The sequence below is a fragment of the Phyllobates terribilis genome, unplaced genomic scaffold (genome assembly GCF_046119375.1).
Source record: "Phyllobates terribilis strain yellow unplaced genomic scaffold, ASM4611937v1 Scaffold_5__5_contigs__length_657084704, whole genome shotgun sequence".
NCBI classification, from domain to species: domain Eukaryota; kingdom Metazoa; phylum Chordata; class Amphibia; order Anura; family Dendrobatidae; genus Phyllobates; species Phyllobates terribilis.
Genome location: NW_027362765.1, coordinates 285,723,225 through 285,749,914, shown reverse-complemented (window position 1 = coordinate 285,749,914; position 26,690 = coordinate 285,723,225). Strand labels below are relative to the sequence as shown.

Sequence of the window (26,690 nt, the reverse complement as noted above, 5' to 3'; positions counted from 1 at the left end):
CATGGGTCTCAGGAGCCCACCAGGAAGGGTGAGTAGTGGATTGATAGCTAATATGTTGTGTGATGCCTTACTCCTACTATCCCGGTCTGGCTCCATGTGAATGTGGATTGTTAACTCTACACTCAGCTTGAAAAGTATAGAGCATGTTAACTGAGATGCCATGGGACCTCTGCCTAGTTCAGTGGCCCATGGCATCTCCCCAACTTTTGCCTGGTGCAGAAACCAAAGCTTAAATCTATTTCTTTTTGCTTACAGCTGTAACTGAAGTAACATCTGCAAACCCCAACAACACAGAACATGTTAAAAGCCATGTAACAGATACAGGTAAGACTTAGTGCCATATCTGGCACATTAAAGAAAATATAATAATGAATCAGAAATGAAATGGTAATGTCTTATAGATAGTGGAAGGTGACAGGTTAAGCCATAATCCTACCTACAATTTCAGAATACAGCTCCTTCTTCTCTATTGAGTAACAGTGGGATCAGACCTATTTTCTATCAACATGTGCATCCAAATCCTTATTATTAATGGTAGATATTATGGTTATCACCTTTTCCATATAAAAAGTCCAGCCAGGTTCAGAGTATCTTTAAATGTTCTTATTTTGTAGTATACAACACAGATCAATAGTGGGTGAAGATTTGGCTCAGAAATAAATCATTGTTACCAGTTGGTATCCTCCAAGCTCCACTCTTACACTGCCAAGGCATTGACTAGCTGTGGACTGTCTTGGTTTCTCTCCTTCCATATCTATAGCCATCTTTTGCCAGCATTAATTCCACATTTAATAAACCAACAAAAGAAGGCCACTAAAAAAATGTGTCTATTAGAACAATAATTATTTAATTACCTTCAAATTGACAATTCAGTCAGTTTTAAAAAATTAATTAAAAAAGTGGATATCAGACAGACAGACAGAAAAGGGCCCTTGTGCAAGAACAATATATGGGCCCTTTGCAGTCCAATAGCTCATAGTGGACCCCTAACTTCTTGACCCCCATTGCAGCCACACAGGTTGCATCAATGGTATGTTCGCCTATCCGGGTATAATGGTTTACAATCTAAAAAATGCATAAAATGCAAAGACAAAGGTTTAAAAATGGCAGAAGAAAGGAGGAACATCATGAAAGACTTATTATATAGTGGGTATAACATTTAACGTATCTGTTTGATTTGTAAATAGTAAATCAGGACATACAGCCCTGGAAAATTATGAAATAATGTCATGATTATTTGTAAATATGCAGTGATATGATAATGATTGACCTTGCAATTGCAGAGTAACCTGACTGCATATGCATTGTATCATTATACAAATATTATATTCATATACATGATACCATATCCTAGTTCTATGCTGTAAGTTACTAAGTGATTGTTCACACGTTGCCTTTTTGACACTTTTTTTCAGAGTTTTTTGCTGCGAAAAAATACATTTTACAGTCTCATGAAAGTGAATGAGAATTCTGACATCTCATGCACATGCTGCTTCATTTTTCCTTGCAGATTGGAATGTTTAAAAAAAGTTTTTTGCATTTGTCGCCATTTTCTGTCGCAGCCTCTCCATTTTTTGTGGTCTAGGACTGGGTGAGGGCTTATTTTTTGCACCCAAAGCTGATGTTTTTACTGATACCATTTTGGGATAGATACAATGTTTTGATTACCTCTGATTGCATTTTATTGCAATGTTGTGGCGACCAAAAAAATTTAGTTCTGGTTTTTCAATTTTTTTTTTTCGTTATGCCATTTACCAATCAGATTAATTTACTTTATATTTTGATAGCTCGGACATTTCTGAATGCAAAGATACCAAATATGTGTGTGTTTGATTTTTTAATTGTTTTATTTTGAATGAGGCAAAAGGGAGGTGATCTGAACTTTTGTGTTTTTTATATTTTTAAAGCACACCTGTCAGCAGGATTGTGCTCAGTAAACTACATACACTGTCAGGTGGGCGACATTGCACTGATTAAAATGATATCTTGGTTGATTAAATCCGTCCTGTGGTTCTTGTGTAATCTCTACTCTCAGTTTGGTGATAATGATATGCTCGTGCTCCGGGGCAGCCTATGGGGGGTGCTCTATCTGGTGCTCTGCTTACATATTCATCTGTATGCTCTTATGACAGCTCACTGTGCCTTCACTGACCAGCCCCCTATTTTACATAATGCATCTAGTAGTGCGAGGCTAGGTAAAATAGGAGGCAGGTCAGTGAAGGATGTGTTTAAACAATATGCTTATATAATCTTCTAAATGTTCCCTTGCTGTGTACTGTATAATGGCTGTGTTTGACTGTATAGGGACATGGTTTGATCATACCACAGCTCCTGGGCAGGGGGGGAAGCATAAGAGAGTATACAGACACTACAGCATGGGATCACAGCTAATTCTTTTTATGAGACAAAATATTTCCCTGCCTGTTTTTAAAAAATGTTTTGCCTCAAAGAATCAGCGGTGATCCCCTGCGATCCTGTCTGTATCCTGTCTTTTGCGTCCTCCCCTGCCCAGGAGATGTGGTGTGATCAGACCATTTTCCAGCACGGTCAGACACAGACATTACACAGTACACAGCAGGGGCACATTTATAAGATTATCTCAGCACAGGAACATTTTATTTAATCACATCCAATTGTGGAAATTATTATTATTCCAAGATCTATTGATTAAAATGTACTTTGTTTGTGGGACAACCCCACGACTCCAGCTTTTATTTTATTTTATTAGTGCTGGAGTGGTGCCACTGTGAGGGGCGCAGGGTGGCAGTCATGGTGAGGGGTTGCTGTTCTTCTCCCACACCCTGGCTCCCCACAAATAAAAGATAAAGTAAAGTCCTCTTCTTTGTGTGGGCTGTGTGTAGTAGATAACACTTACGTTTTCCCTTGAGGGTCCCATCTGCTCCGGGACTCCGACCTCAGCTGCAGGCAAACAATCAAGCACACGCCTTCTCCGGGCCGCAGACCCCGCTCGTTTAGGGAAGTTTCCTTGCAGTTTACCGCTCATTTTTCCATAGTGCTGCTTCTCAGCCTCTTGTTATATCACTGTCGACCTTCAGCCCACTGGCCCTGAACTTCTCCACTCCTGTCAGTTTTCCCTCCTGCACATACTTCAACGTTTCAACCAACAACTACATCTCTGACTGACTGGAAAAAGACAAATCATTGCTCTTCTCTGGCCCAAACTCCTCCCCCTTTTGACTGGACCAATCACGAACTCTTCAGTTGCTGGGGAAAACTTCCCCGTTGCTACCCTACTGCAATCACTAAACCTTCTATATCTAAAATGCCCCCAACTAAATCTTCCCTCTTTCTAACTTAATCCCTAAGTCCTATGCTATGCTTTATATCTTATACACTAATAAGCCCACCACTGCTTATCTGCACTAATGTTCCTATCTATCACTAACTAAAACTAAACTATATCATATTCTTTCCCTACAGTGCTGGCCAAAAGTATTGGCACCCCTGCAATTCTGTCAGATAATACTCAGTTTCTTCCAGAAAATGATTGCAATCTCAAATTCTTTGGTATTATTCTCTTCATTTCATTTGTCTTCAATGAAAAAACACAAAAAGAATTGTCCTAAAGCCAAATTGGATATAATTCCACACCAAACCTATAAAAGGGGGTGGACAAAAGTATTGGCACTGTTTGAAAAATCATGTGATGCTTCTCTAATTTGTGTAATTAACAGCAAATGTAACTTACCTGTGGCACCTAACAGGTGTTGGCAATAACTAAATCACACTTGCAGCCACTTAACATGGATTAAAGTTGACTCAACCTCTGTCCTGTGTCCTTGTGTGTACCACATTGAGCATGGAGAAAAGAAAGAAGACCAAAGAACTGTCTGAGAACTTGAGAAACCAAATTGCAAGGAAGCATGAGCAATCTCAAGGCTACAAGTCCATCTCCAAAGACCTGAATGTTCCTGTGTCTTCCGTGCGCAGTGTCATCAAGAAGTTTAAAGCCCATGGCACTGTGGCTAACCTCCCTAGATGTGGACGGAAAAGAAAAATTGACGAGAGATTTCAACGCAAGATTGTGCGGATGGTGGATAAAGAACCTCGACTAACATCCAAACAAGTTCAAGCTGCCCTGCAGTCTGAGGGTACAACAGTGTCAACCCGTACTATCCGTCGGCGTCTGAATGAAAAGGGACTGTATGGTAGGATACCCAGGAAGACCCCACTTCTTACCCCGAGACATAAAAAAGCCAGGCTGGAGTTTGCCAAAACTTACCTGAGAAAGCTGGTTTTGGAAGAATGTTCTCTGGTCAGATGAGACAAAAGTAGAGCTTTTTGGGAAAAAGCATCAACATAGAGTGTACAGGAAAAAAAAGAGGCATTCAAAGAAAAGAACACGGTCCCTACAGTCAAACATGGCGGAGGTTCCCTGATGTTTTGGGGTTGCTTTGCTGCCTCTGGCACTGGACTGCTTGACCGTGTGCATGGCATTATGAAGTCTGAAGACTACCAACAAATTTTGCAGCATAATGTAGGGCCCAGTGTGAGAAAGCTGGGTCTCCCTCAGAAGTCATGGGTCTTCCAGCAGGACAATGACCCAAAACACACTTCCAAAAGCACTATAAAATGGTTTGAGAGAAAGCACTGGAGACTTCTAAGGTGGCCAGCAATGAGTCCAGACCTGAATCCCATAGAACACCTGTGGAGAGATCTCAAAATGGCAGTTTGGAGAAGGCACCCTTCAAATATCAGGGACCTGGAGCAGTTTGCCAAAGAAGAATGGTCTACAATTCCAGCAGAGCATTGTAAGAAACTCATTGATCATTACCGGAAGCGGTTGTTCGCAGTTATTTTGGTTAAAGGTTGTGCAACCAAGTATTAGGCTGAGGGTGCCAATACTTTTGTCTGGCCCATTTTTGGAGTTTTGTGAGAAATGATCAATGATTTGATTTTTGCTTCATTCTCTTTTGTGCTTTTTCCTTGCAAGCAAATTAAATGAAGATAATAAGACCAAAGAATTTGTGATTGCAATCATTTTCAGGAAGAAACTGAGTATTATCTGACAGAATTGCAGGGGTGCCAATACTTTTGGCCAGCACTGTATACACTATACATGAATAACATTATATATTTATCACAATACATTACATTATCCACATGCATTAGTGTCCATGAAACTATATGCAGATTCACATATTAATACAGTCACGAAAATACAATAAAACCATACACTTTTATCGAAAAAAGGTTTTGCACTAGCGTTGTGTTAGTTAACTTCCTAGCTGCAAACTTGAGGGCACCTTTGCCTAACTGCACACAAGTAAAACCAGTAACGTAATAAGTCGCTAAAAAGTAAATCCAAAACTAAAATATAGAAATAATATTGGTATTTCATATGAATATAAACCAATTGGATATATAGGTAAAGGTTCCAAAAAACGGTGTTTCCTACCTTTTTGCTATCTTTTGGCACTATTGATCTGTGTCATATGAAAATTCCTATGGGTATATCCATATGATGATCCTTTTGTTCGCTCCAAATGAACTGTCCTGCAGAGCGTTGCACTTTGCTCAATAGAGATCCTGGCAAATGTCCTGCAGAGCGTTGCACTATGTTCAATAGAGATCCTGGCAAAATGCAAAAAAAAAGTCTGTCCTGTTATACGGACAATTTTTGCAAGTAAATGATCCCCTCAGGGTTCAAAAAGTGACTGGTGAGTGGGGTAAAAGGCATTATTCTCTAGTAAGATATATCTCACTTAGGCTAGGGTCATAAGAGCGTATAAAAAAATCAGTCCCATTCTCATCCAGGTGTGCAGTCTGTATACAATCCGTTTATTTACTCAGCAGCTATTAATCTTTTACAGGACCATTTACAGTTTCCCATCTTACAGAATTGTAATGTATCCGTAAAAATCAGATTCCATACTGATGGTCCGTATTGCTTCTGATATTTTTCTCGCACCCATCAGATTTTGGAGTGAAATCGCAGTATGCTGCGATTTTTTACTCACACAGAATACAGCTAAGAAAAAATACTCAAGTCTGCATTTCCTCATTGACTAATATTGGTGAGGCCCATTATAACTGTATGGAGGACTATGTGGGGCCCATTATACTATATGCTGGCTGGCCCGCGACTTTGTCCAAGTTTTACATTTTGGCTCTCTGTGTGTTTAAGTTTTATATTCCTGTCTTAAACTGATGATATATGAAAAAAGAATAGAAAAACTAAAGGTATAGTTACTACTAAACATAAGAGCACATGTCAGGAGTTTCTAATTACAGGTCATTTAATCTGTTTTCTCCCATTTGAAATTTATAATATACTGATCACTGGGAATCTGTTCACTAGGACCCCCAGTGATCCAAGGACAGGGCTCTGCAGAGTCCTTTTTAATGGAGCATAGATTAAGCAAGTATGTGAAAGCCATAAATAGACAAGCACTATACTTGGCTTTCTTCAGCAGTCCCATAGACAATAGATTGGAGGTGCACACATTCAACTTCTGTTCCATTTAAAAGGGGCTTCACAAAGTTCCGTTCTTGCTGTCGGATCACCATGAATTAGTAAGATGTCTCCTATCATATAGATGGGGAAATCTTTCAATTGTGGGAAAAAACCCTTTAAGTACAAATTGAGATGCTGAAGTGTGGTTAAATTCACGCAAACAAAACAAACTATTTTTTACTACACCCACTTTAAAAAACATATAAAAAAACACCCTTGAATAAAATAAACTAATTTATATTCACTTTTTAAAAGGTAGAGAAAATGTCTGAACACCCTCTCTGAAGGCTCCTTAATATATATGTATATTTAATATGACCTGTTGTTTTATATGTTTTCATACTCATGTAGGCTACAGTTTTCCTGTGTACAGGGGTGGACAGGGTTAACTGTAAGGCCAGCCCATGGTTTGGAGAGGAGTAAGTAGGCAATGGGAGCTTAGGTCCCATTGCTTAGTGGGATCTTAGTTCCTGTCTAACAGTTAGTCTTATTCAGCTACAGCCATATTGTCAGCCATTTTGGGAATTTGCAGAGAAGAGCAGGCTCAAAAGAAGGTAGTAAGATCTTTCATTATCAAGCAACAGAGACGGCAGTTTCTCCTCATAGCAGGCAAGTTGGGGCATCTACAGAAAGATACTTTTAAGCACAAATCTTAGTGTCACTCAGACTTGGAGGTCTTAGTCAAGGAATACGGGATCAGCCAGGCTGTGACACAACCATAAGGCATTGCAGCTGGAGAGTTCCCCTATAGAGTCCACAGAATTTAGTGCGGAGTGTAGTGGTCACAGCGAAACACATTGTCCCATGTGGCCATGTAGTGGGAAGATGGAGGTCCTCAGCTTAACCTGTTGTACTTCAGCAATGTTTCTCACATCAAGTGATGTGCCGCCATCTGCTTCCGAAATGTTTGTGCGTCTGTCATGTAATGCAGATGAAGCGTTCAAGTGTTTTACCTACTACCTATTGTACTTAGTTTCAAGACCAAGTAAATAAGTGTTCATTTTATTACTAACGTCTGGCTCGTTCTTTATTACAACAAAGGGTCTCAACTTGCTCCAAGTTACGGCAGCACGTAGTCTGAGTATGACAGCAGTTCAAGCAAACACATGTGCACAGACCCAGGGACACCTATATAGGGTGTCTAGGGACGCAGGAGTAATCATCGGCCAGTCTCGTCCCTTACAACCTTACCAATCTGCTGCTCATGTACTCTCACATTTTTCTAGTCACTGGGCAGTCTGTTTTTCCTACTTCAGTGATGATGTGTTGACATGGCTTCAGCAGTGATTTCAGAGGTGGATCCACAGCTACAGCCAGTGATTGGCTGCAGCAGTCACATGTAATGTCAATGCAGCATCACTGCATCCGAAAAAAAAACCTGACGATATACCAAGGAAGAATCAATATGGGAGCCATGAAGGATCAGTAATGTATATATTGTTTTGTTATTCTATAGCATATTCTTTCAAAAGTTTTATAAAATCAAAGTTGAGCTATACAATATCTCATTACGGAAAGTTGTCAAATGTACTTAGATATTAATAGCGAAATATATGTTCTGACATTACCAGTGGCCTCTTAGAATTGACGTATACTGGGATACTGGGGTAACTTGACCCAAAATTTAAATGGTAAAAAATATATCAAGGTCTCTGTGGAGTGAAGAAGACTAGGACATATTAAACTCAATCAGGATAGCTTGACGGAAACTTTAAAAACAGATGAGAAAGGGATGCTATAAGTGGAAGATGACATACAATAAATGTAAAAAAACAAAATGGGTGAGGTGGGGAAAGCATCAGGTTTTGGGACCATCCCAGGAATGGACCGCTAGAAAATATTGGAAAGCTAAACAATGTTTTAGGGAGGTGTTTGAGATATTAATCCTAATTGGGGAGGGCATAGCACAATTTTTATTCAAATTTTAACATCATTTAGTGGATGATTTCCAACTTATGCTATGGTTTAAAGGGGATGGTCACTTTCTATTGTCGATATAATGGCTGCTAGTGGAAGAGTATGTAACCAGACCAATCCATCATCCTTCTACTATAGAAAAGCATATTTCCCATGTGAGGGGTTTTACTATTGGAGGAGGCTGATGGACTGGACTGATCGCATGACCCTCCAACAGCAGCCATTGTATGGACAGAAGTGCTGATTAGTTTATGAGGAAAGCTGCACTATCAAGAAAAAGTGGCCAACCCTTATAATTTACTGCCAGTATTCTGTGAGTGAACGGTTTGAAGTGGTCCAGGTTAGGTTTGAGGGTCTTAAGTGTAAGATCAGGAATCCCATGCGACCGGCACATTCAAAAGAGAGCTCATAAGATTTAACACAGAGCCCAAATCCTATTACTATGACATGTCAACCATATGCTTATCATGTTGCCTGACATCCCTGGGTATGAGGAAGCAGTTTGTAGGGGTACAGTATATCTGAACTTCATGCATATTTCGAGGGATGAAATTCCACTTAATACTTTATATACTACTTCCATTGTTTCGATATTAATAGAGCACTGTGATATGATGAACCAAGGAGAGACCCAACAGGCCATCTCATGTTACAGGCCAGGATCTCTTTCCCACTTAGTCATGAGTGGATGTCCATTTGTTCAAGGGCAGTGCACATGTATTTAATTAAATGAACCAAATGTGTCAAAATTGCCTACCCTTAGTGAAGGTGGAATCATTCTTAATCTAAAAACACAATGCCAAAGTTAGAGAGTTCCAAATTGTTCTGAAGGTGGTAAATTATGTTTGTCGCAGAGTCTTGATAGACTATACACCTGCTAGTGAGAGTAATGGAAGCGTGTTTCACAATGAGAAGGACGGTAGATGTGTGATGCATTGCAGGAAAAACCAATCATGCAGTAAAATCATTAAAGGTAAATGAGAGGAACCGACAGTAGCCCAATGGAGAATTTCATGGAGTCCCAGATTGAGAAGGCGGATCTCATTAAAAGTTCAATTTATTGTGGCAAAATTGAGGTGTTATTTAGAGCTATGAACTGGTAATGGATAAAGATACACAAGTGAGCTGGGTACCTAAGCCTCCTCTCACTTCAGACTATATACTGTAAGTTACATCTAGAAACCAAGGTCTCCTATCCATCAAGAAAGAGCAGATTATTTTAAATTGGAAATTTGGAAGTTGTAAGGTGGATCCTAATTGTCAAGAGCCACAAATGAGAACTTAAACTGAGTAGCAGATTCATTTATATTGTGTGTATTGTGCCAAAGCAGGATTTATGAAACAGCACAACATTTTTCACTAATGTCTGCAAGGGATTAGAGATAGGGAGGATATTTAACAGCAAAAATGTAGGAGTGCAGTATGTCCTGTACGTGTCATTTAGAATCCTAGCTATTAAAAAGAAAAAAAAGAAAAAGTAACTGAAAATGCTTTTTTAAAAAATTAGGTGTCTGAACAACCCCATTATGTTGTTTAAACCTACAGTACAGACCAAAAGTTTGGACACACCTTCTCATTTAAAGATTTTTCTGTATTTTCATGACTTTGAAACCTGTACATTCACACTGAAGGCATCAAAGCTATGAATTACCACATGTGGAATTATATACTTAACAAAAAAGTGTGAAACAACTGAAAATATGTCTTATATTCTAGGTTCTTCAAAGTAGCCACCTTTTGCTTTGATGACTTCTTTGCACACTCTTGGCATTCTCTTGATGAGCTTCAAGAGGTATTCACCGGAAATGGCTTTCACTTCACAGGTGTGCCCTATCAGGTTTAATAAGTGGGATTTCATGCCTTATAAATGGGGTTGGGACCATCGGTTGTGTTGTGCAGAAGTCAGGTGGATACACAGCTGATAGTCCTACTGAATAGACGGAGAATTTGTATTATGGCAAGAAAAAAGCAGCTAAGTAAAGAAAAATGAGTGGCCATCATTACTTTAAGAAATGAAGGTCAGTCAGTGCGAAAAATTAGAAAAACTTTGAAAGTGTCCCCAAGTGCAGTTGCAAAAACCATCAAGCGCTACAAAGAAACTGGCTCACATGAGGTCCGCCCCAGGAAAGAAAGACCAAGAGTCACCTCTGCTTCTGAGGATAAGTTTATCCGAGTCACCAGCCTCAGAAATCGCAGGTTAACAGCAGCTCAGATTAGAGACCAGGTCAATGCCACACAGAGTTCTAGCAGCAGACACATCTCTTCAACAACTGTTAAGAGGAGACTTTGTGCTGCAGGCCTTCATGGTAAAATAGCTGCTAGGAAACCACTGCTAAGGACAGGCAACAAGCAGAAGAGACTTGTTTGGGCTAAAGAACACAAGGAATGGACATTAGACCAGTGGAAATCTGTGCTTTGGTCTGATGAGTCCAAATTTGAGATCTTTGGTTCCAACCACCGTGTCTTTGTGCGATGCAGAAAAGGTGAACAGATGGACTCTACATGCCTGGTTCCCACCGTGAAGCATGGAGGAGGAGGTGTGATGGTGTGGGGGTACTTTGCTGGTGACACTGTTGGGGATTTATTCAAAATTGAAGGCATACTGAACCAGCATGGCTACCACAGCATCTTGAAGTGGCATGCTATTCCATCCGGTTTGCATTTAGTTGGACCATCATTTATTTTTCAACAGGACAATGACCCCAAACACACCTGCAGGCTGTGTAAGGGCTATTTGACCAAGAAGGAGAGTGATGGGGTGCTACGCCAGATGACCTGGCCTCCACAGTCACCAGACTTGAACCCAATCGAGATGGTTTGGGGTGAGCTGGACCGCAGAGCGAAGGCAAAAGGGCCAACAAGTGCCAAGCATCTCTGGGAACTCCTTCAAGATTGTTGAAAGCCCATTTCCAGTGACTATCACTTGAAGCTCATCAAGAGAATGCCAAGAGTGTGCAAAGCAGTCATCAAAGCAAAAGGTGGCTACTTTGAAGAACCTAGAATATAAGACATATTTTCAGTTGTTTCACACTTTTTTGTTAAGTACATAATACCACATGTGTTAATTCATAGTTTTGATGCCTTCAGTGTGAATGTACAATTTTCATAGTCATGAAAATACAGAAAAATCTTTAAATGAGAAGGTGTGTCCAAACTTTTGGTCTGTGCTGTATATTACTATTATACAACGTGCTGCATCCTGAAATAATGTTATCTGGTATTACAATACTCTCGCACACGTGCAAATTCATGCGAAGTCATGCTACAACCTTGCATAAAAATGCATAGTCATTTTCTGCTTTACTAGTATACATTTTTTAGTAGTAGATGTCTCATTAACACCAATGATCTTTATCTTTCTTACTTGAGAAGGCACATGGAAACACAATGATTTTGCAGTAGCTTCCTCACACATGATGATGCAATTATAAACTAGATTATACAACTATACCAAAGTTGGATGAGCTGGAGGATAAGTTGGTATATGTGCAATGTGTAGAAGCATGTTCACACTGTGGCCAATTCACAGACAAAACTCAAGAACAAAAACAAAATGAGCACATACCCTGTAATACGTGAATAAGTAAATAGTAATAGTACATGCAAATAACATATGGTACTTAGTTAACACTATTTTGATCAAAAAAGCATAAAAGTTGTTCCACCATAGCAAGGTATACCCAATCGGGACGGTTTTATCCTATCTGTAGTATTAACCACTTTACGACATCCGCAGTTCATGTACGGCGCACGTCGGAAGCAGGTGTATGAAGCGGGTTCCTGCAGCTAGCCCGCCCCATAACTGGCAGGCGATGGCTGTGTATTACAGCCAGGATCTGCCGCTAACAATCGCCTATAGAACGGAACTCCACCTGCAATTGTTAACTTATTAAATGCCGCTGTGAATCTCCGACAGCGGCATTTAACACGCGCCAACATGTACCCGCGTCATTTTCTCTGCCCATCAGCGCGACCATGATGTGATCGATAAATTAAGTTATGTGTAATAATGAGAAATGATACAGGGAAAAAAGTATTGAACACATGAAGAAAGAGAGGTACAAAAAGCCATGGAAAGTCATCACACCAGCTGAAATCTATCAGTAATTAGAAAGCAATCTAATCTTAATTTATGGACATCTATGGTTTGATTTCTTTGCCTGTGTGGATTGGATGTGTTGTGACCGACATTTGGTGAGAATTTCATGTCAATAGCACCTTTAGAAAAACATTTACTTAGAAAATTGGTGACGTGTTCAATACATATTTCTCTCGCTGTATATAGCTTTCCATGGGCAGGTGTCTGAACAATCTGGCCTGTAGCTTACTTTGCCTTTATCTACATTGAAGTCGGCTGACACAAGTTAAGGATTTAATACTAGAAATAGGATAGGACTGTCCCAATTGGGCACACCTTGTCGAAGTGCGATGGATTTTACGCTTTTTTATCAAAATAGTGATAAATAAGTAGTCTATGTTATTTACATGCAGTAATACAATTTACTTTTTTACATATTACAGGGTATATGCTCATTTTGTTTTTTTTTGCTTTTCTTGGGTTTAAATTGCACAACTAATTCACATTGATTGGATAAAATAATGTCCATTTGTTTGTTCAATTATTTTTCCTGATCCTGTTGTATTTAAGGAAACAAGTAGGGTTGAGCGAGTATGTTCTGACCGAGTATGCTCGGGCCGAGCTCCGAGTAGTTACAGCTGCTCGGTGATAAGGTTAAATCACTCCCGTGTGCATGATTTGCAACTGTTTGACAGTTTTATTACACGTGAGGAATGTCTATTTCTTACATATTCCTCACATGTAATAAAACTGTCAAACAGTTGCAAATCATGCACACGGGAGCGATTCAACCATATCACCGAGCAGCTGTAAATACTCGGAGCTCGGCCCGAGCATACTCGCCGAAATGGTTAATAGAACATACTCGCTCAACACTAGAAACAAGCTATTCCAAACTGAAGAGTTTTAGCACTGGTATGTAGCCAATAAAATTGATTGACTTCATAAATATATTATATGCTTTTGGAAAAACGGTTTATCAATGAATGTTTGTTTGCACCAAGCCTTTCCCACACAACTTCTTACTCCCTCTTCTCTTTCAAGTGCTGAAAAGTCAGAAAGTTAAAGGGGTTGTCCACTACTGGACAACCCCACTTACCTGCTAAGGTGCCCAAGATAAAAGAAATAAAACCCCACATACTCACCTCCTGGACCGATGCCGTTTCAGCGATCAGTCCTATCTCTCCTGGCACGTGAAATCGCTATGACCACTGCAGCCTTCACTAATCTGTCAGAATGGAATACTGAAAGGCTGTATTAGATCAGCATCCACTGATTGATTCCAGCGGTCGTCTGACGGCCATATTCCGGGCGGTGTGTATATATTTTTATGCTGCTGACTGGATTTTTTTTTCTTCTTAACTACATGTTCTGTCTTATTCATGGCTTTTGTAACAATTTGCAATGCATATGTTAACTTTAGATATTTCCCACTCAGATTATCACAACCATTCTTCAATTAGCACATTCCTTTCCATAACTGCTGACATCAGTAATCACATTCCGGTACAATACTCTTGGCTGGACTACGACTGATCATTCACTATCCGTATACACCTTAATCTACTTCTTTTCATGTTGTAAGAATATTTTTTGGCACCACTCTCTCTTTGTCATCTCATACAAGGAACAAATTACAACCACTCAGTTACCGAGATCCAAAGAACTGGAGTAAAATTCTTGGTAAGTAATGAACACCTGATTTAGGACAGGAGGGACAACAAGAACCTCAGTTATGGTAAGAAATGAAAGTCTTACCTTGCTGGCTTTTTGCCCTTTCCAACCATCCTTTCCTCCAGTGCCTGTCCTCATCTTCTCCATACTTCTACCACTGCTTTAAAGCCTTTTTTTAAATTCCTTATTTGCACTTTCTGTATATTCTTTAAGGTGCTCCTGTCCATTCTGCCACTCACCACATCCATGGCTGTCCTTGTGGCCATAACAGTATCTGATGGTTTTTATTGTTTGTGTTTGGGATCCCCATGGGTTCCCTGAGACGGCGGTGTTGCAGAGCTCGGGACCCCCACAGACCTCCAAACTCCGGTATTCCAGTGCAGAATGCTAGCTCTGCACCGGCAATATCATCTGGGCCTATATTGTCTCAGGTCTTGATGATGTTAACTCTATGTTATCTTCTAGATGCTGCGATCAATAGCGTACGTTGCATTTAGAAGATTGTGAGAGGGAGTGGGCGCCTTCTCTCATACCTCTGGCACCCCTGCAACGTGATCACGGGGTAGCTGAGGGTTGTCATGGCAGTCTGAGGTCAAATGATGACCTCTGGGTCTGCCACCTAAGGTGGCCTGTTAGACCCAGCCACCAATAGGGTCTAACAGACTTTCTGCCAGTGTAAAGCTGACAGGTCTCATACATTTAATACACTCAAATGTCCAGTTATTATTACTTCCCAATTAAATATTACCGCAACAAAAAACTAGTGTCCATTAAACTAGTTTCAACAGGAAGATATTCAATATTGATTAAAATAAATATTTTTATTTCATACAAATTAAAATCAACATTAAGAAAATACAGGTGCTTAGAAAATACAACCCACTACCATCTACAGGCTTTTTTGGTTGGTGTTATAACTGTGTTACTATCAGCATAACTATTGATATAAAGAGCATACTTACAAAATGGCAGTGTCAGGAAGTAAGCGGCAGTGCTTAGTCTTTACCCCGACTATGCCGTTTCGACTTCGGCTTCTTCCAAAAGGGGTCGCCCCCTTTTGGAAGAAGCCGAAGGCGAAACGGAGTTGTCGCCTTCGGCTTTGGCTGTTCAGTCCCTGTACCTTCCTTTCAGCCCCTGTGGTAGAACACTAAAGTCTCCCTTGTACCCACTAAAAGTTCCTGGGTAGAATACTGAAGCCTACCTTGTACCGGTGTGGTTCAAGAAATTGTCCTGGTACAAAAGCAAATGCTTGATCCGGCGGTCCACGGACAAATGAGCAGGATATTCCTGCTTGATCTGCTTGACACTCCACAAGCCGTATAGACAGAGTGCCAGCTGGTCACGTCATGTGTACCAGGGTTTCTGGACAGGCAGTATACAGTACCTAGAGCTTATTCCCTGATTACAGTACTAACTTTGATGCTTATATTTTGGTCAGATTGTTGATATGTGATTATATGCTTAATATTGCTTCATTGATATTCAGTTTTCTATGCAAATCAGCGCTTTTGGAATCTGTACTATACAGGATATACTCCTTGTCTATTGTATTGATCTAATCTTCAGGTTATTGTCAGACCCATTTTATTTATTTTTTTTACAGCTATATATGGGAGGTATCCTTTGACACATTATCCATTGTCTCACTTGAGAATCTAAATTATTATCATATAAATACTTTGTGTCACGGAGCTAATGTTCTAATCCTGGAATTCATTATATTATTGTAACATTAGATTTCATTCTTTTGGTCTGGCAGAACACATATTACCTGTACCACGTACCTAGAATACAGTTTGTATGATTTGGATATGTGGGGTCTCTGTGTCATTTTCCCCTTTTTAATCATTTTATTGATTTTAATAATGAATTAAATAAAAACTACTATTTGACCTCATAGCTGCACTAGCTTCCTTTTTCTTTGTTTGGTTTCTCAGTAGCATCACCGCAATTCAGAGTAGCAGGCTCACTCTATGCTCTATCTGTGAGCCAAAAGTCTCTTTTACAACGTAAGACTATGGAGTCTTGTTCTGATGCTCCATAGGTTTATATTGTAACAGTGATTTCTGGATCTCGCAGATCGCAGTATGATCCGGACAGTCTGCAGAGTGGTGACGTCACTGAGAAGTTGACCAGAATGAAGAATGGAATGAATCCTGGTAGGTGAGTATATTTATACACTCACACTACACACCATACACATGCACATTAATGGAAAATAAACTTTTCATGGGAGTGCTCCTTTAACAAAATAAAAAAAGCAAAATTATTAATTTAAGTTTTATTAAATTGGCATCCATGAAAAACAAAAAAAAGTTACAAGAGGTTTAACATGCATAAATGGAAGGTTATACACCTGGGCTTAGGTAACACAACTATGTACTAAACCGTAGAACACTTCGCAAAACTACCTCTGAAATAGACTTGGCGTTATCGGTGGACAGTAAACTCAAGTTTCGGATTCAAAGGTAAATAGAAACATGGCATAATTAATGTCCTATGGGCCTGCAACATTTTTAGTAATTAACAATTAAAAATACTAACCTCTGATAGAGCTGAGACAATTCACTCAATAGAAAGTTGACTTGATGAAGATGATGTGTTCCTATAAATCCTTGTTGAATTCTTATCCTATAGTGAAGATAGAGGCATGATAAGGGATGCAAATAAACTCAGAATCACCTAATCAAAAACTAGCATGAAACTAGAAATAGCCAACAGCTTAATCCATGTATTACACGTCAAAATCAATTAAAGACAACAGGATAGTCAACCAAATCAATGTCATATCAGCAGGTTCAGCCAACTTGAGTCTAATGTGTATGAGGACTTTTAAAGTGGATTATCCATACATACACAGCTTTAACATGTGCATCGAGCATTTCAGCCATGACTGATTAGGTGCACACTTTTCTATAACAAAATGCATGGGTATCCTAATCTATCTATCTAGTGATGGTACAACTGAAGAGGTGATGAAACCTGATCAGATAGTATAAAGAGAAAAGTTGCATCAGCTCACCACAGCTTGTACATGGCCACTTTCCTCCCCACGTGACAATTGATCCAAAACACCAGCACAATATTCTGAAAGAAAATGAATTATTTACTTTATTTGCAGTGCATTGAAAATATGTGCAACGTTAATATAGAGAACAGAAAACGCATTAGGCTGATGCTTTTCTTAGTGGACTCTGAGTAAGGACCATATGGTCAGAAACGCATCAGCTTAAAGCGTTTTCTTTTCTTCATACTAACTTTGCACATGTTTTTATTGCACTGCAAATGAAATAATAAAGAATGAATTTTCTTATGGAATATTGTGCTGGTATTTTGGATGAATATAGTATAAAATGTTTATACTTTACACTCGTCACCTATATATTATTTCTTTACCTATCCTCTGTCTTCCCTGTTTAGCTTTGGTGATAACAAGAAGCTTTTATTTGTAACAAGAATTACAAGAATGTCTTATGAAGATAACCTGATTGTGAAGACACAGGGTTTTCCGGGGGCATAATACCACTCAGACAACACAGGATGAGGGTAAAACAGCATGGCAATACTTTATTGAACCACAAAACAGGCAATAAACAGAACAGTCCCAGCAAATACCCAAGATGGTGCAAATTTTCACAGCCTCACCCTTCTGCTGGCCTGCCTGGAATAGAACAACTGCGACTTTGGGACTTCCAGGGCCAATACCTCAACCAGTGGCCCCCCCGCTTTTGGCAGGCCCCTTCGAGAGGAGGTAGTGGCAATCTTAGGAAGCTGACAGTCCATCGAGGTACAAGACCAGGAGACCCGAGGGTCCCACCCTAGCCTCTCCGAGAGTTTCTATGGGGCCAGATGACTGGCTGGTCCCAATCTGGCTTCTCCGAATGTGTCCATGGGTTCCAGGCAACCGGAGGGTCCCACCTGGCAACCCCAAACAACATATCCATGGTACCAGGTGACTTCACCGTCTCAACCTGGTCTCCCCAAATGTATCCATGGGTTCTCTGATGGTCAATGGAGCAGATCCGTATCTTTCCAGTCAAGGCCGTATACCCTTAGGCCGGAATCATGTAGAATCCAAATCTGTGTCTCTCTGGATCGAGCCATGCTACAAGCTACTCTCCTGAAGAGTGTGTCTGATCTTTTATTCTCCTTGTAAAGTCTCTCTTTCAATTCTCTATTTAAATTCTGGCTGCTACAAAGGCATATGCCCCTTAAATACACTGTGTGCAGGATTATTAGGGAAGTTGTATTTTAGAAGATTATTTTTATTATTGATCAGCAACTATGTTCTCAATCAACCCAAAAGACTCATAAACATCCAAGCTTAATATTTTTGGAAGTTGGAGTGTTTTTTTTTTAGATTTGGCTATCTTAGGAGGATATCTGTTTGTGCTGGTAACTATTACTGTGCAGAATTATTAGGCAACTTAATAAAAACCAAATATAATCCCATCTCACTTGTTTATTTTCACCAGGTAAACCAATATCAGTGCACAAAATTTAGAAATAAACATTTCTGACATGCAAAAACAAAACCCCCAAAAATTAGTGATCAATATAGCCACCTTTCTTTATGATGACACTCAACAGAATTCCATCCATAGATTCTGTCAGTTGCTTGATCTGTTTTCGATCAACATTGTGTGCAGCAGCCACCACAGCCTCCCAGACACTGTTCCGAGAGGTGTACTGTTTTCCCTCCCTGTAGATTTCACATTTTATGATGGACCACAGGTTCTCTATGCGGTTCAGATCAGGTGAACAAGAGGGCCTTGTCATTATTTTTTCTTCTTTTACACCTTTACTGGCCAGCCACGCTGTGGAGTAGTTGGATGCATGTGATGGAGCATTGTCCTGCATGAAAATCATGTTTTTCTTGAACGATACCGACTTCTTCCTGTACCACTGCTTGAAGAAGTTGTCTTCCAGAAACTGGCAGTAGGTCTGGGAGTTGAGCTTCACTCCATCCTCAACCCGAAAAGGTCCCACAAGTTCATCTTCGACCAGTACCAGTACCCGACCTCCACCTTGCTGGCGTCTGAGTCGGAGTGAAGCTCTCTGCCCTTTACTGATCCAGCCTCTGGCCCATCCATCTGGCCCATCAAGAGTCACTCTCATTTCATCAATCCATAAAACCTTTGAAAAATCAGTCTTAAGATATTTCTTGGCCCATTCTTGATGTTTTATCATATGTTTCTTGTTCAAAGGTGGTCGTTTTTCAGACTTCCTTACTTTGGCCTTGTCCCTGAGTAGCGTACACCTTGTGCTTTTTGAAATTCCAGTAACGTTGCAGCTCTGAAATATGGCAAAACTGGTGGTGAATGGCATCTTGGCAGCTTCACGCTTGATTTTCCTCAATTCATGGGCAGTTATTTTGCGCCTTTTTTGGCCAACACGCTTCTTGCGACCCTGTTGGCTATTTGCCATGAAACGCTTGATTGTTCGGTGATCACGCTTCAAAAGTTTGGAAATTTCAAGGCTGCTGCATCCCTCTGTAAGACATCTCACAATTTTGGACTTTTCAGAGCCCATCAAATCTCTCTTCTGACCCATTTTGCCAAAGGAAAGGAAGTTGCATAATAATTAAGCACACCTTATATAGGGTGTTGATGTCATTAGTCAACACCCCTCCTCATTACAGAGATGCACATCACCAGATTTACTTAATTTACCTATGCAGCTTGGAGTAGGACAATATGTATAAAAAGTATCATGTGATCAAAATACTCATTTGCCTAATAATTCTGCACACAGTGTAGTTACAAGTGTCCTTTCAAGTACACATCCACAGAGCAAGGGTTAGGGAGGGTATTATTCTATGGGGCTCAGATCTCATTATTTGAGCTTTTAATCAATTTACATAGTTGGTATAGCAGGGGGCTCTTGTAAATAAACAAATAGCTGTCTTTAGTATATTATGCAATTAGCATAGTAACAAACATCATTGTTTCAGAACCAGAAGACGACATTCAAGGTTATACAAATACTGGTCTGTTCTTCTTGACCCACCAAAGAAACACACAGAAGTTCTAAAGTCAACACAAACACAATAGTACATTTCTCTTGGCTTAACAAATCTAGACATCTGGCTGATTAAGATTAAAAGCTGTTTCGTCACACTGATGTCTTATGAAGATATCCTGCGTCTGACCAGATTCTTCACTTTTCTAGAAGAAAGAAGCGTGCCCAGGTCACAGCTAAGAGGCTAGAGATGCAGCCGCCGTCCAACCGCAGTCTCTTATGCCCAGTACTCCCGTGAGTTGTGTAAGAGTAATACTTAGACTCTTACACCCCCCAAATGAAAATGGCAGCCCCGGTGGCTAAAGTAAAAATGAATAAATAAAAAACTATTAAAGTTTTACATTTAATTTTGTATTAAAAATAATTGATTATATAATCAATAATTATTAAGATAAAATTAAAAATCGCGGCACCTTCCCTTTAATCACAATCTCAGACACAGTTTCTTTACTGTAAGAGCAGTGAGATTATAGAACTCTTTGACACATAATGTTGTAAAGTATAAGGAAAACCTGGATACCCTTCTTGAAAAATATAATATTACAGGTTATGGTCACTAGATTCTGTGATCCAGGGAACTAGTCTGATGTATGTGGAGTCTTGAATTATTATTATACAAATTATTGCCCTGATATGTGGTAAGTAGAATCTGCCTCATGGGGTTTTTGCCTTCCTCTTTCTGAATAGACTTGCGACTTCTTTCAACCTTAAAACTATGAAACTATTAAATATTGGCTAACAATGTACTTTTGTATGACATGGCATTTCCTTAAAGATTTACTTCCCCAAAATGACATATAAAGTTTATGTTCTTGAATTATCTCTGTTAGTGATTTGAGTAATGTAGGATCCTATCGTAAACAGTTGGTTAAATGTCTTTTTATGCTAAGAAGGATTTGATGGATTTATAATTTTTCGTCTCTGCCTTATATAACCATGCATTTATTTATTTTATTATCTTATTTCTTACAGGTTCTCTATCTAAACCAATAATAAAGTGCAGCCTTCTTGCCAACAATACAATGCATATAACTTGTTTCTCTGAATCTGGACCTCTGCCCATTCGTTACCAACTCTTCTTATCTGACAGAATGGAAGAGAAGAAAGTTCTAAATAAGTCAGAACCTGCACAATTCATCATAAATATGAGTCCTGTTTCTGGAGCAGAACTCTATTTCAACTGCACAGCAATAAGTCCAACTGGTGAAAAGTCAAGTAACAATCTGACGCTAAGAATGGGTACATAATGCAATATCTTTTATTATTTGTGTGTAAAGAATATGTCACATTCTGGATGCAATCGAAGTCTTCTAGATTCCAGTAGCTGTAGACTACCAATAATCTCTTCACAAGACTCAGTCCTATTTATTTCTTATGCCACTGAATGTTTATTTCAAGTTGACATGCTTTGTACCACCGAAATTCACTAAATTTGCTAAACATTAACGCCCAAAATATGGACATAGTTTATGATGCTACCCAAATCCATATACAGTAAAAGTGTAGATACCAAGAGTTCAATGATGTTCATATCTGGGTTGTCCATTTCCATTGTTCTCTTCCTTCATAGAAGTATAGCAACAAAAATGACAATGGTGCCAAATCTGTCAAATTGAAGACACTAACAGCCCCCATCAGGTGAAGTTCCCACAATGAGTTTTTGATGATGTGTAAAAAAAAAATCAGCGTCTTACTATTTTAGAAAAGTGGATGGGATTTATAGAAATCTCATGCCCACTGTCCTTTTATTTTCTGCCGTCTTAACTGACCAGTGATTTGTGTTTGAAATCCACAACACGTCAATTTCTCTTGTGGATGCTGAGTTTTATGTGTGGATTTTCCCCATAGAGTTGCATTAGATGAAGAAAATCCACAGATAAAAAATGCATATAATCCACATGTCTGTATAAAGTTTTGTCAAAGCCAAACTTTATTTAAAACATAAGCAAATTGCCTCTTCAGAGAAAAAGAGGACTTGAACTCTATAGCGCCACCTATTGGAAGCAGCAATCCTACAAGTCACAATCAACCCTTTAACGAGTCATGCAATATGACTTAGGATAAAAGCCAAATCAGAATCCCAATTTGCAGACACGGTGTTTCGGGCTGTTGGCCCTCGTCAATGCAAAGTATGAGAACTGATTTGGCTAGGTGAGAGGCTCTGGACTGAGGTCTAAGGGGTAACGTTTCTCCTTGTGGGGAGTGACATACCGGATCTGGCATGCCAAATTTAAAACATGACACTCCAAAAAAAAGAGAAAAACTACAGTGCCAAAAAAGGAGATAAAAATACATGTAAAAAAAACACACGAAAAAAATGCAAGTAACCTAATTTAACTAATAGATGCAGAAATGCATAAAAAATTCACCACTTATAATGAGAACATAGCCCGATGGGGTCTATTGGCTTCTATCATAGTGTCCGTTGAGAAACTGGACAAATAGTGCACCGTGCTGCACCATTTTGTTTGGAAGCTCTGACGGAATCGGTGACCGAGCCTTGGATGCAGATGTGCACACAGCATGCTCTGGATATCTGTCTGATTCCCTTCCTTTGGATGCAAGTGCAGAAGAAGGCTTTTCTATGGAAAATCATTAGTTACCGCTCTAAAGAAAAAGAGGACTAGAATTCTAGTGCCACCTATTGGAAGAAGCAATCCTAAATGTCAATATCAACTCTCTAATGAGCTTTGCCTTAGGATAAAAGCCAAATCAAAATCTCAATTTGCAGACACTGTGTTTCAGGTTACTGCCTCTCATCAGTGCAAAATGTGAGATCTGGTTTAGCTGGATGAGAGGCATCTGACTGGGATCCAAGGGGTAACGTTTCTACTTGCGGAGAGTGACATGTCAAGCCTGATATGCCAAGGTGAGGAGACTTTTAAGCCTAGCAATGCTCCTCTGGGAAATATGAAAATTATCTCTTCACAGGTTGATATTGACTTTAAGATTGCTACTTCCAATAGGTGTTCCGTGTACTGGAGTTCTAGTCCTCTTCCTCACCTTGGCATGTCAGGCTTGACATGTCACTCTCCGCAAGGAGAAATGTTGCCCCTTGGATCCCACTCTAAAGAAAACAAAGTGATTGAAGAGTGTTTGAACAGTTACTTATTGTGTTCCTTCATTCTTTTTCTCCCAGATAATTCCCCACCAATAGCAGAGGAGGCAAAGACAGATAATAAAGATAAGGATTCAGGACTGGAGTATCTCATCCCCCTAGAACATATCCTGACATCAGTGACCTCAGAAGTTCTAAAGTGGAATAAATTGTTGTTGATCATCTGTGGCCCCATATTCCTGATAATCTTGGTCATTATCGTCACCATTTCATATTTACGTGAGTCTTGATTTTATTATGTAGCATTTGAAACTCTATAGGCAAAGCTGTGACGTGCTCAATACTGTGTGTAGAGTACCACAAGGACATAGTTGTGTCCCGACACTTTTGTGGCCAGTATAATACTATATGGCTACTATTGTGCAGGAATAATATCTATCTAGTGTATCCCATGAAGCACAAATTACCGTAGTGAACTATTACTCTATCTGTTCTATTGCAAAGACTCCAGTTACTGTAAAAGGGAATTATTTATCATGGTTAGAAGAACTGAATGGAAAATATGAAAAAAGGTCCAACAATGATACAGTTATTAACCCTTTAATGAGCAGGGAATTTTTTTCATTTTCACATTTTTGGTTTTTCCTCCCCTTGTTCCAAAAGTTATACCTTTTTTATTTTTCTGTCCACATAGGCATTTCAGTGCTTGGTTTTTTTTTGTGGGAAAAGCTAGTAGCTTTCAATGACACCACTCATTTTACAATGTAATGTACTGGAATATGGGAAAAAAAATCGAAGTGTGGTGAAATTATGAAAAAAAAAAAAAAAAATTCACCTTTTATGGTGTTCATTTTGTAGTAAAAATGATCTGGCAACAGGTCAGAACGATTACAGCAATGCCAAACATATCCTGTTTCTTTATTATTAAAGTTGCGAAAAACAATTCAGAAATTTGACAAAATACAAAACACCTTTTTTTTGTTTTTCCTCTAATAGCTATGTGAGGACTTTTTTTTCTTTAGATTTTTACTTTATTTTTTGAGGAGTGGGGAGGAGTGGGGGTGTGAAGTGTGGTAAGTCAAAAAACGCTGTGAGCTGACATTATCAGGCTGGGAAGGTCCATGGTTATTGGGACTTTCCCAGCTTAAAAATAGCAGCCCGCAGCCAACGCAGAATTGGCACATCACATTAGATGCGCCAATTCCGGCGCTTTGCCCGGCTCTTCCCGATTGCCATGGAGCGTTGGCAATCAGGGTACTGGTAGTTGGGGTTGATGACTGCTGTGATTTGTCAAAAATCACAGCTGACATCAAGCCCTGGGGTTAGTAATGGAGAGGTGTCTATCAGACACCCCCGATTCTGGAGCAGCAGCATGCTGGTATTTTCAGGCTGGGAAGAGCCCAATAACCAGGCACCTTCCCTGCCTGATAACATAAGCCCACAGTTGTCTACTTTACCTTGGCTGGTTATCAAAAATAGGGGGGACAAATGATAGTTTTGTTACTCTAGAAATAAAAAAAAACAGCTACACATAGGTTAAATTAATATGCCGTAAAAAGCCTGAAGACCTACACAAGGCATAAAATTCTAGAGGTAAAAAGACAACATATAATAATAGTAATTGCATGAATAGTAACAGTAAGAATGATGCCCCGCACTTATCGAAAGCGGTGTCATTTTGATGTCTGAGTTGAATGGAATCTGTCAGAAGGATCAACCCTCTTAGACTGTCTACATGGCCATGTAGGACATAGGAAGCTGAATAAAATGATACCTTGATATCTGCGATCCGATGTCTTATTCCAGAAAAATCCAAGTTTTTCTTATATGTTTAGGCTGTGGGCTAAACATAGATCTCCTTGAGAATCTTCCTCCAGAGATTATTATAAATAAACTAGATGGTGGCCCGATTCTAACGCATCGGGTATTCTAGCATATGTCTCCCGACCCTCCTTTATAATGCCCCATGCAGGAAGTCACATCCCCCGTAAATAATACCTCATGCAGGATGTCACATCCCCCGCATATAATGCCCCATGCAGGAAGTCACATCCCCCATATATAATGCCCCATGCAGGATGTCACCTCTCCCCCATATAATGCCCCATGTAGGATGTGACCTCTCCCCCCATATAATGCCCCATGCAGGATGTGACCTCTCCCCCCATATAATGCCCCATGCAGGATGTCACCTCTCCCCCATATAATGCCCCATGTAGGATGTCACCTCCCCCCCCCATATAATGCCCCATGTAGGATGTCACCTCTCCCCCCCATATAATGCCCCATGCAGGAAGTCATATCCCCTGTATATCCATCCCCCCATAGTGCCCCATGCAGGTCCCCTATGGCCCCATACAAAAAAAAATAAAAATCCAATATTCACCTCCCTTCTCAGCTGCTTCTCTGGACTCCAGCGTAGCCGGCATGTTGACGCTGTGCGCTGTGACCGGTCAGGAGAGACCGCGGTGTAAAGACGTCACCGCGCCCTCTGACCTGAGACGTCACAGAGCATCAGCGGAAGACACAGGAGCTGCTGCGGAGGCACGGGGAGGGGTAAGTATGACGCCGGTGCCGGGGTCCTGATCGAGCGGGGGGAGGGACGGGAGGAGAGGGGAGGGGAGAGGAGGGGAGGGGTAAGTATGACTCCGGGTGCCGGGGTCCTGATCGAGCGGGGGGAGGGACGGGAGGAGAGGGGAGGGGAGAGGAGAGGAGGGGAGGGGTAAGTATGACGCCGGGTGCCGGGGTCCTGATCGAGCGGGGGGAGGGACAGGAGGAGAGGGGAGGGGAGAGGAGAGGAGGGGCATCACACTTGTCCTCAGGAGATAAGCGGCCGTAGCCGCTGATCTCCCGACGATAGCCGCATGTTGGTCATCTCCCGGCTGCATCGCCGCTGACCTCCGTGCCGTACATGAGCCGCTAACGGCCACCATGTTTTTCAGAAATGCCGCATCGCTGATTGGCCGCGGCCGGACCAATCAGCGACCCGGGATTTCCAGGACAGACAGAAAGACAGACAGACAGACGGGATAAGACAATTATATAGTAGAATTATAAATAAAAGGGGGCATTACTATTGTAATAGGTAATGACTGCTCTCTGCTCTCCTGATCTCATTGCAGAACTGTGTGATTATAAGGGAAGAGTCAGACGGCCTTATAACTCGGACGTGGATCGCAACGCAATGCTCAGACTGGCTTTCCACTCTCTCGACCCGAGCATGACTACATGTTTTTCTATATAGCTGTCATGCTCGGGTCGGGAGAGCCGACGGCCAGTCTGAGCATTACGTTGCGATCCTTGTCCAAGTTATAAGGCCGTCTGACTCTTCTTCTTGACACATTTGCAGGTGACCTTCCTGTGTTTCAGCTTCCATTTCATAGGCAGTCAGTATTGTAGCAATATAGCAGAGCTGTGAAAGCTGCAGCTGCAAACAATGTGTTTGTAAGAAGACAAAGTTCAGT

At 40.4% G+C, this 26,690-nt stretch overlaps 1 protein-coding gene across 1 annotated transcript in view; it reads left to right on the top strand.

Moving 5' to 3' along the window:
- The window catches only part of LOC141271125 (uncharacterized), a 35,227-nt gene that overhangs the window by 2,613 nt on the left and 5,924 nt on the right, over nucleotides 1-26,690 (top strand). Inside the window, exons 2-4 of the mRNA XM_073681226.1 lie at nucleotides 256-324; nucleotides 21,141-21,407; nucleotides 23,308-23,505. Coding sequence (XP_073537327.1) covers nucleotides 256-324; nucleotides 21,141-21,407; nucleotides 23,308-23,505 — 534 coding nt within the window. The remainder of the gene's footprint in view (nucleotides 1-255; nucleotides 325-21,140; nucleotides 21,408-23,307; nucleotides 23,506-26,690) is intronic.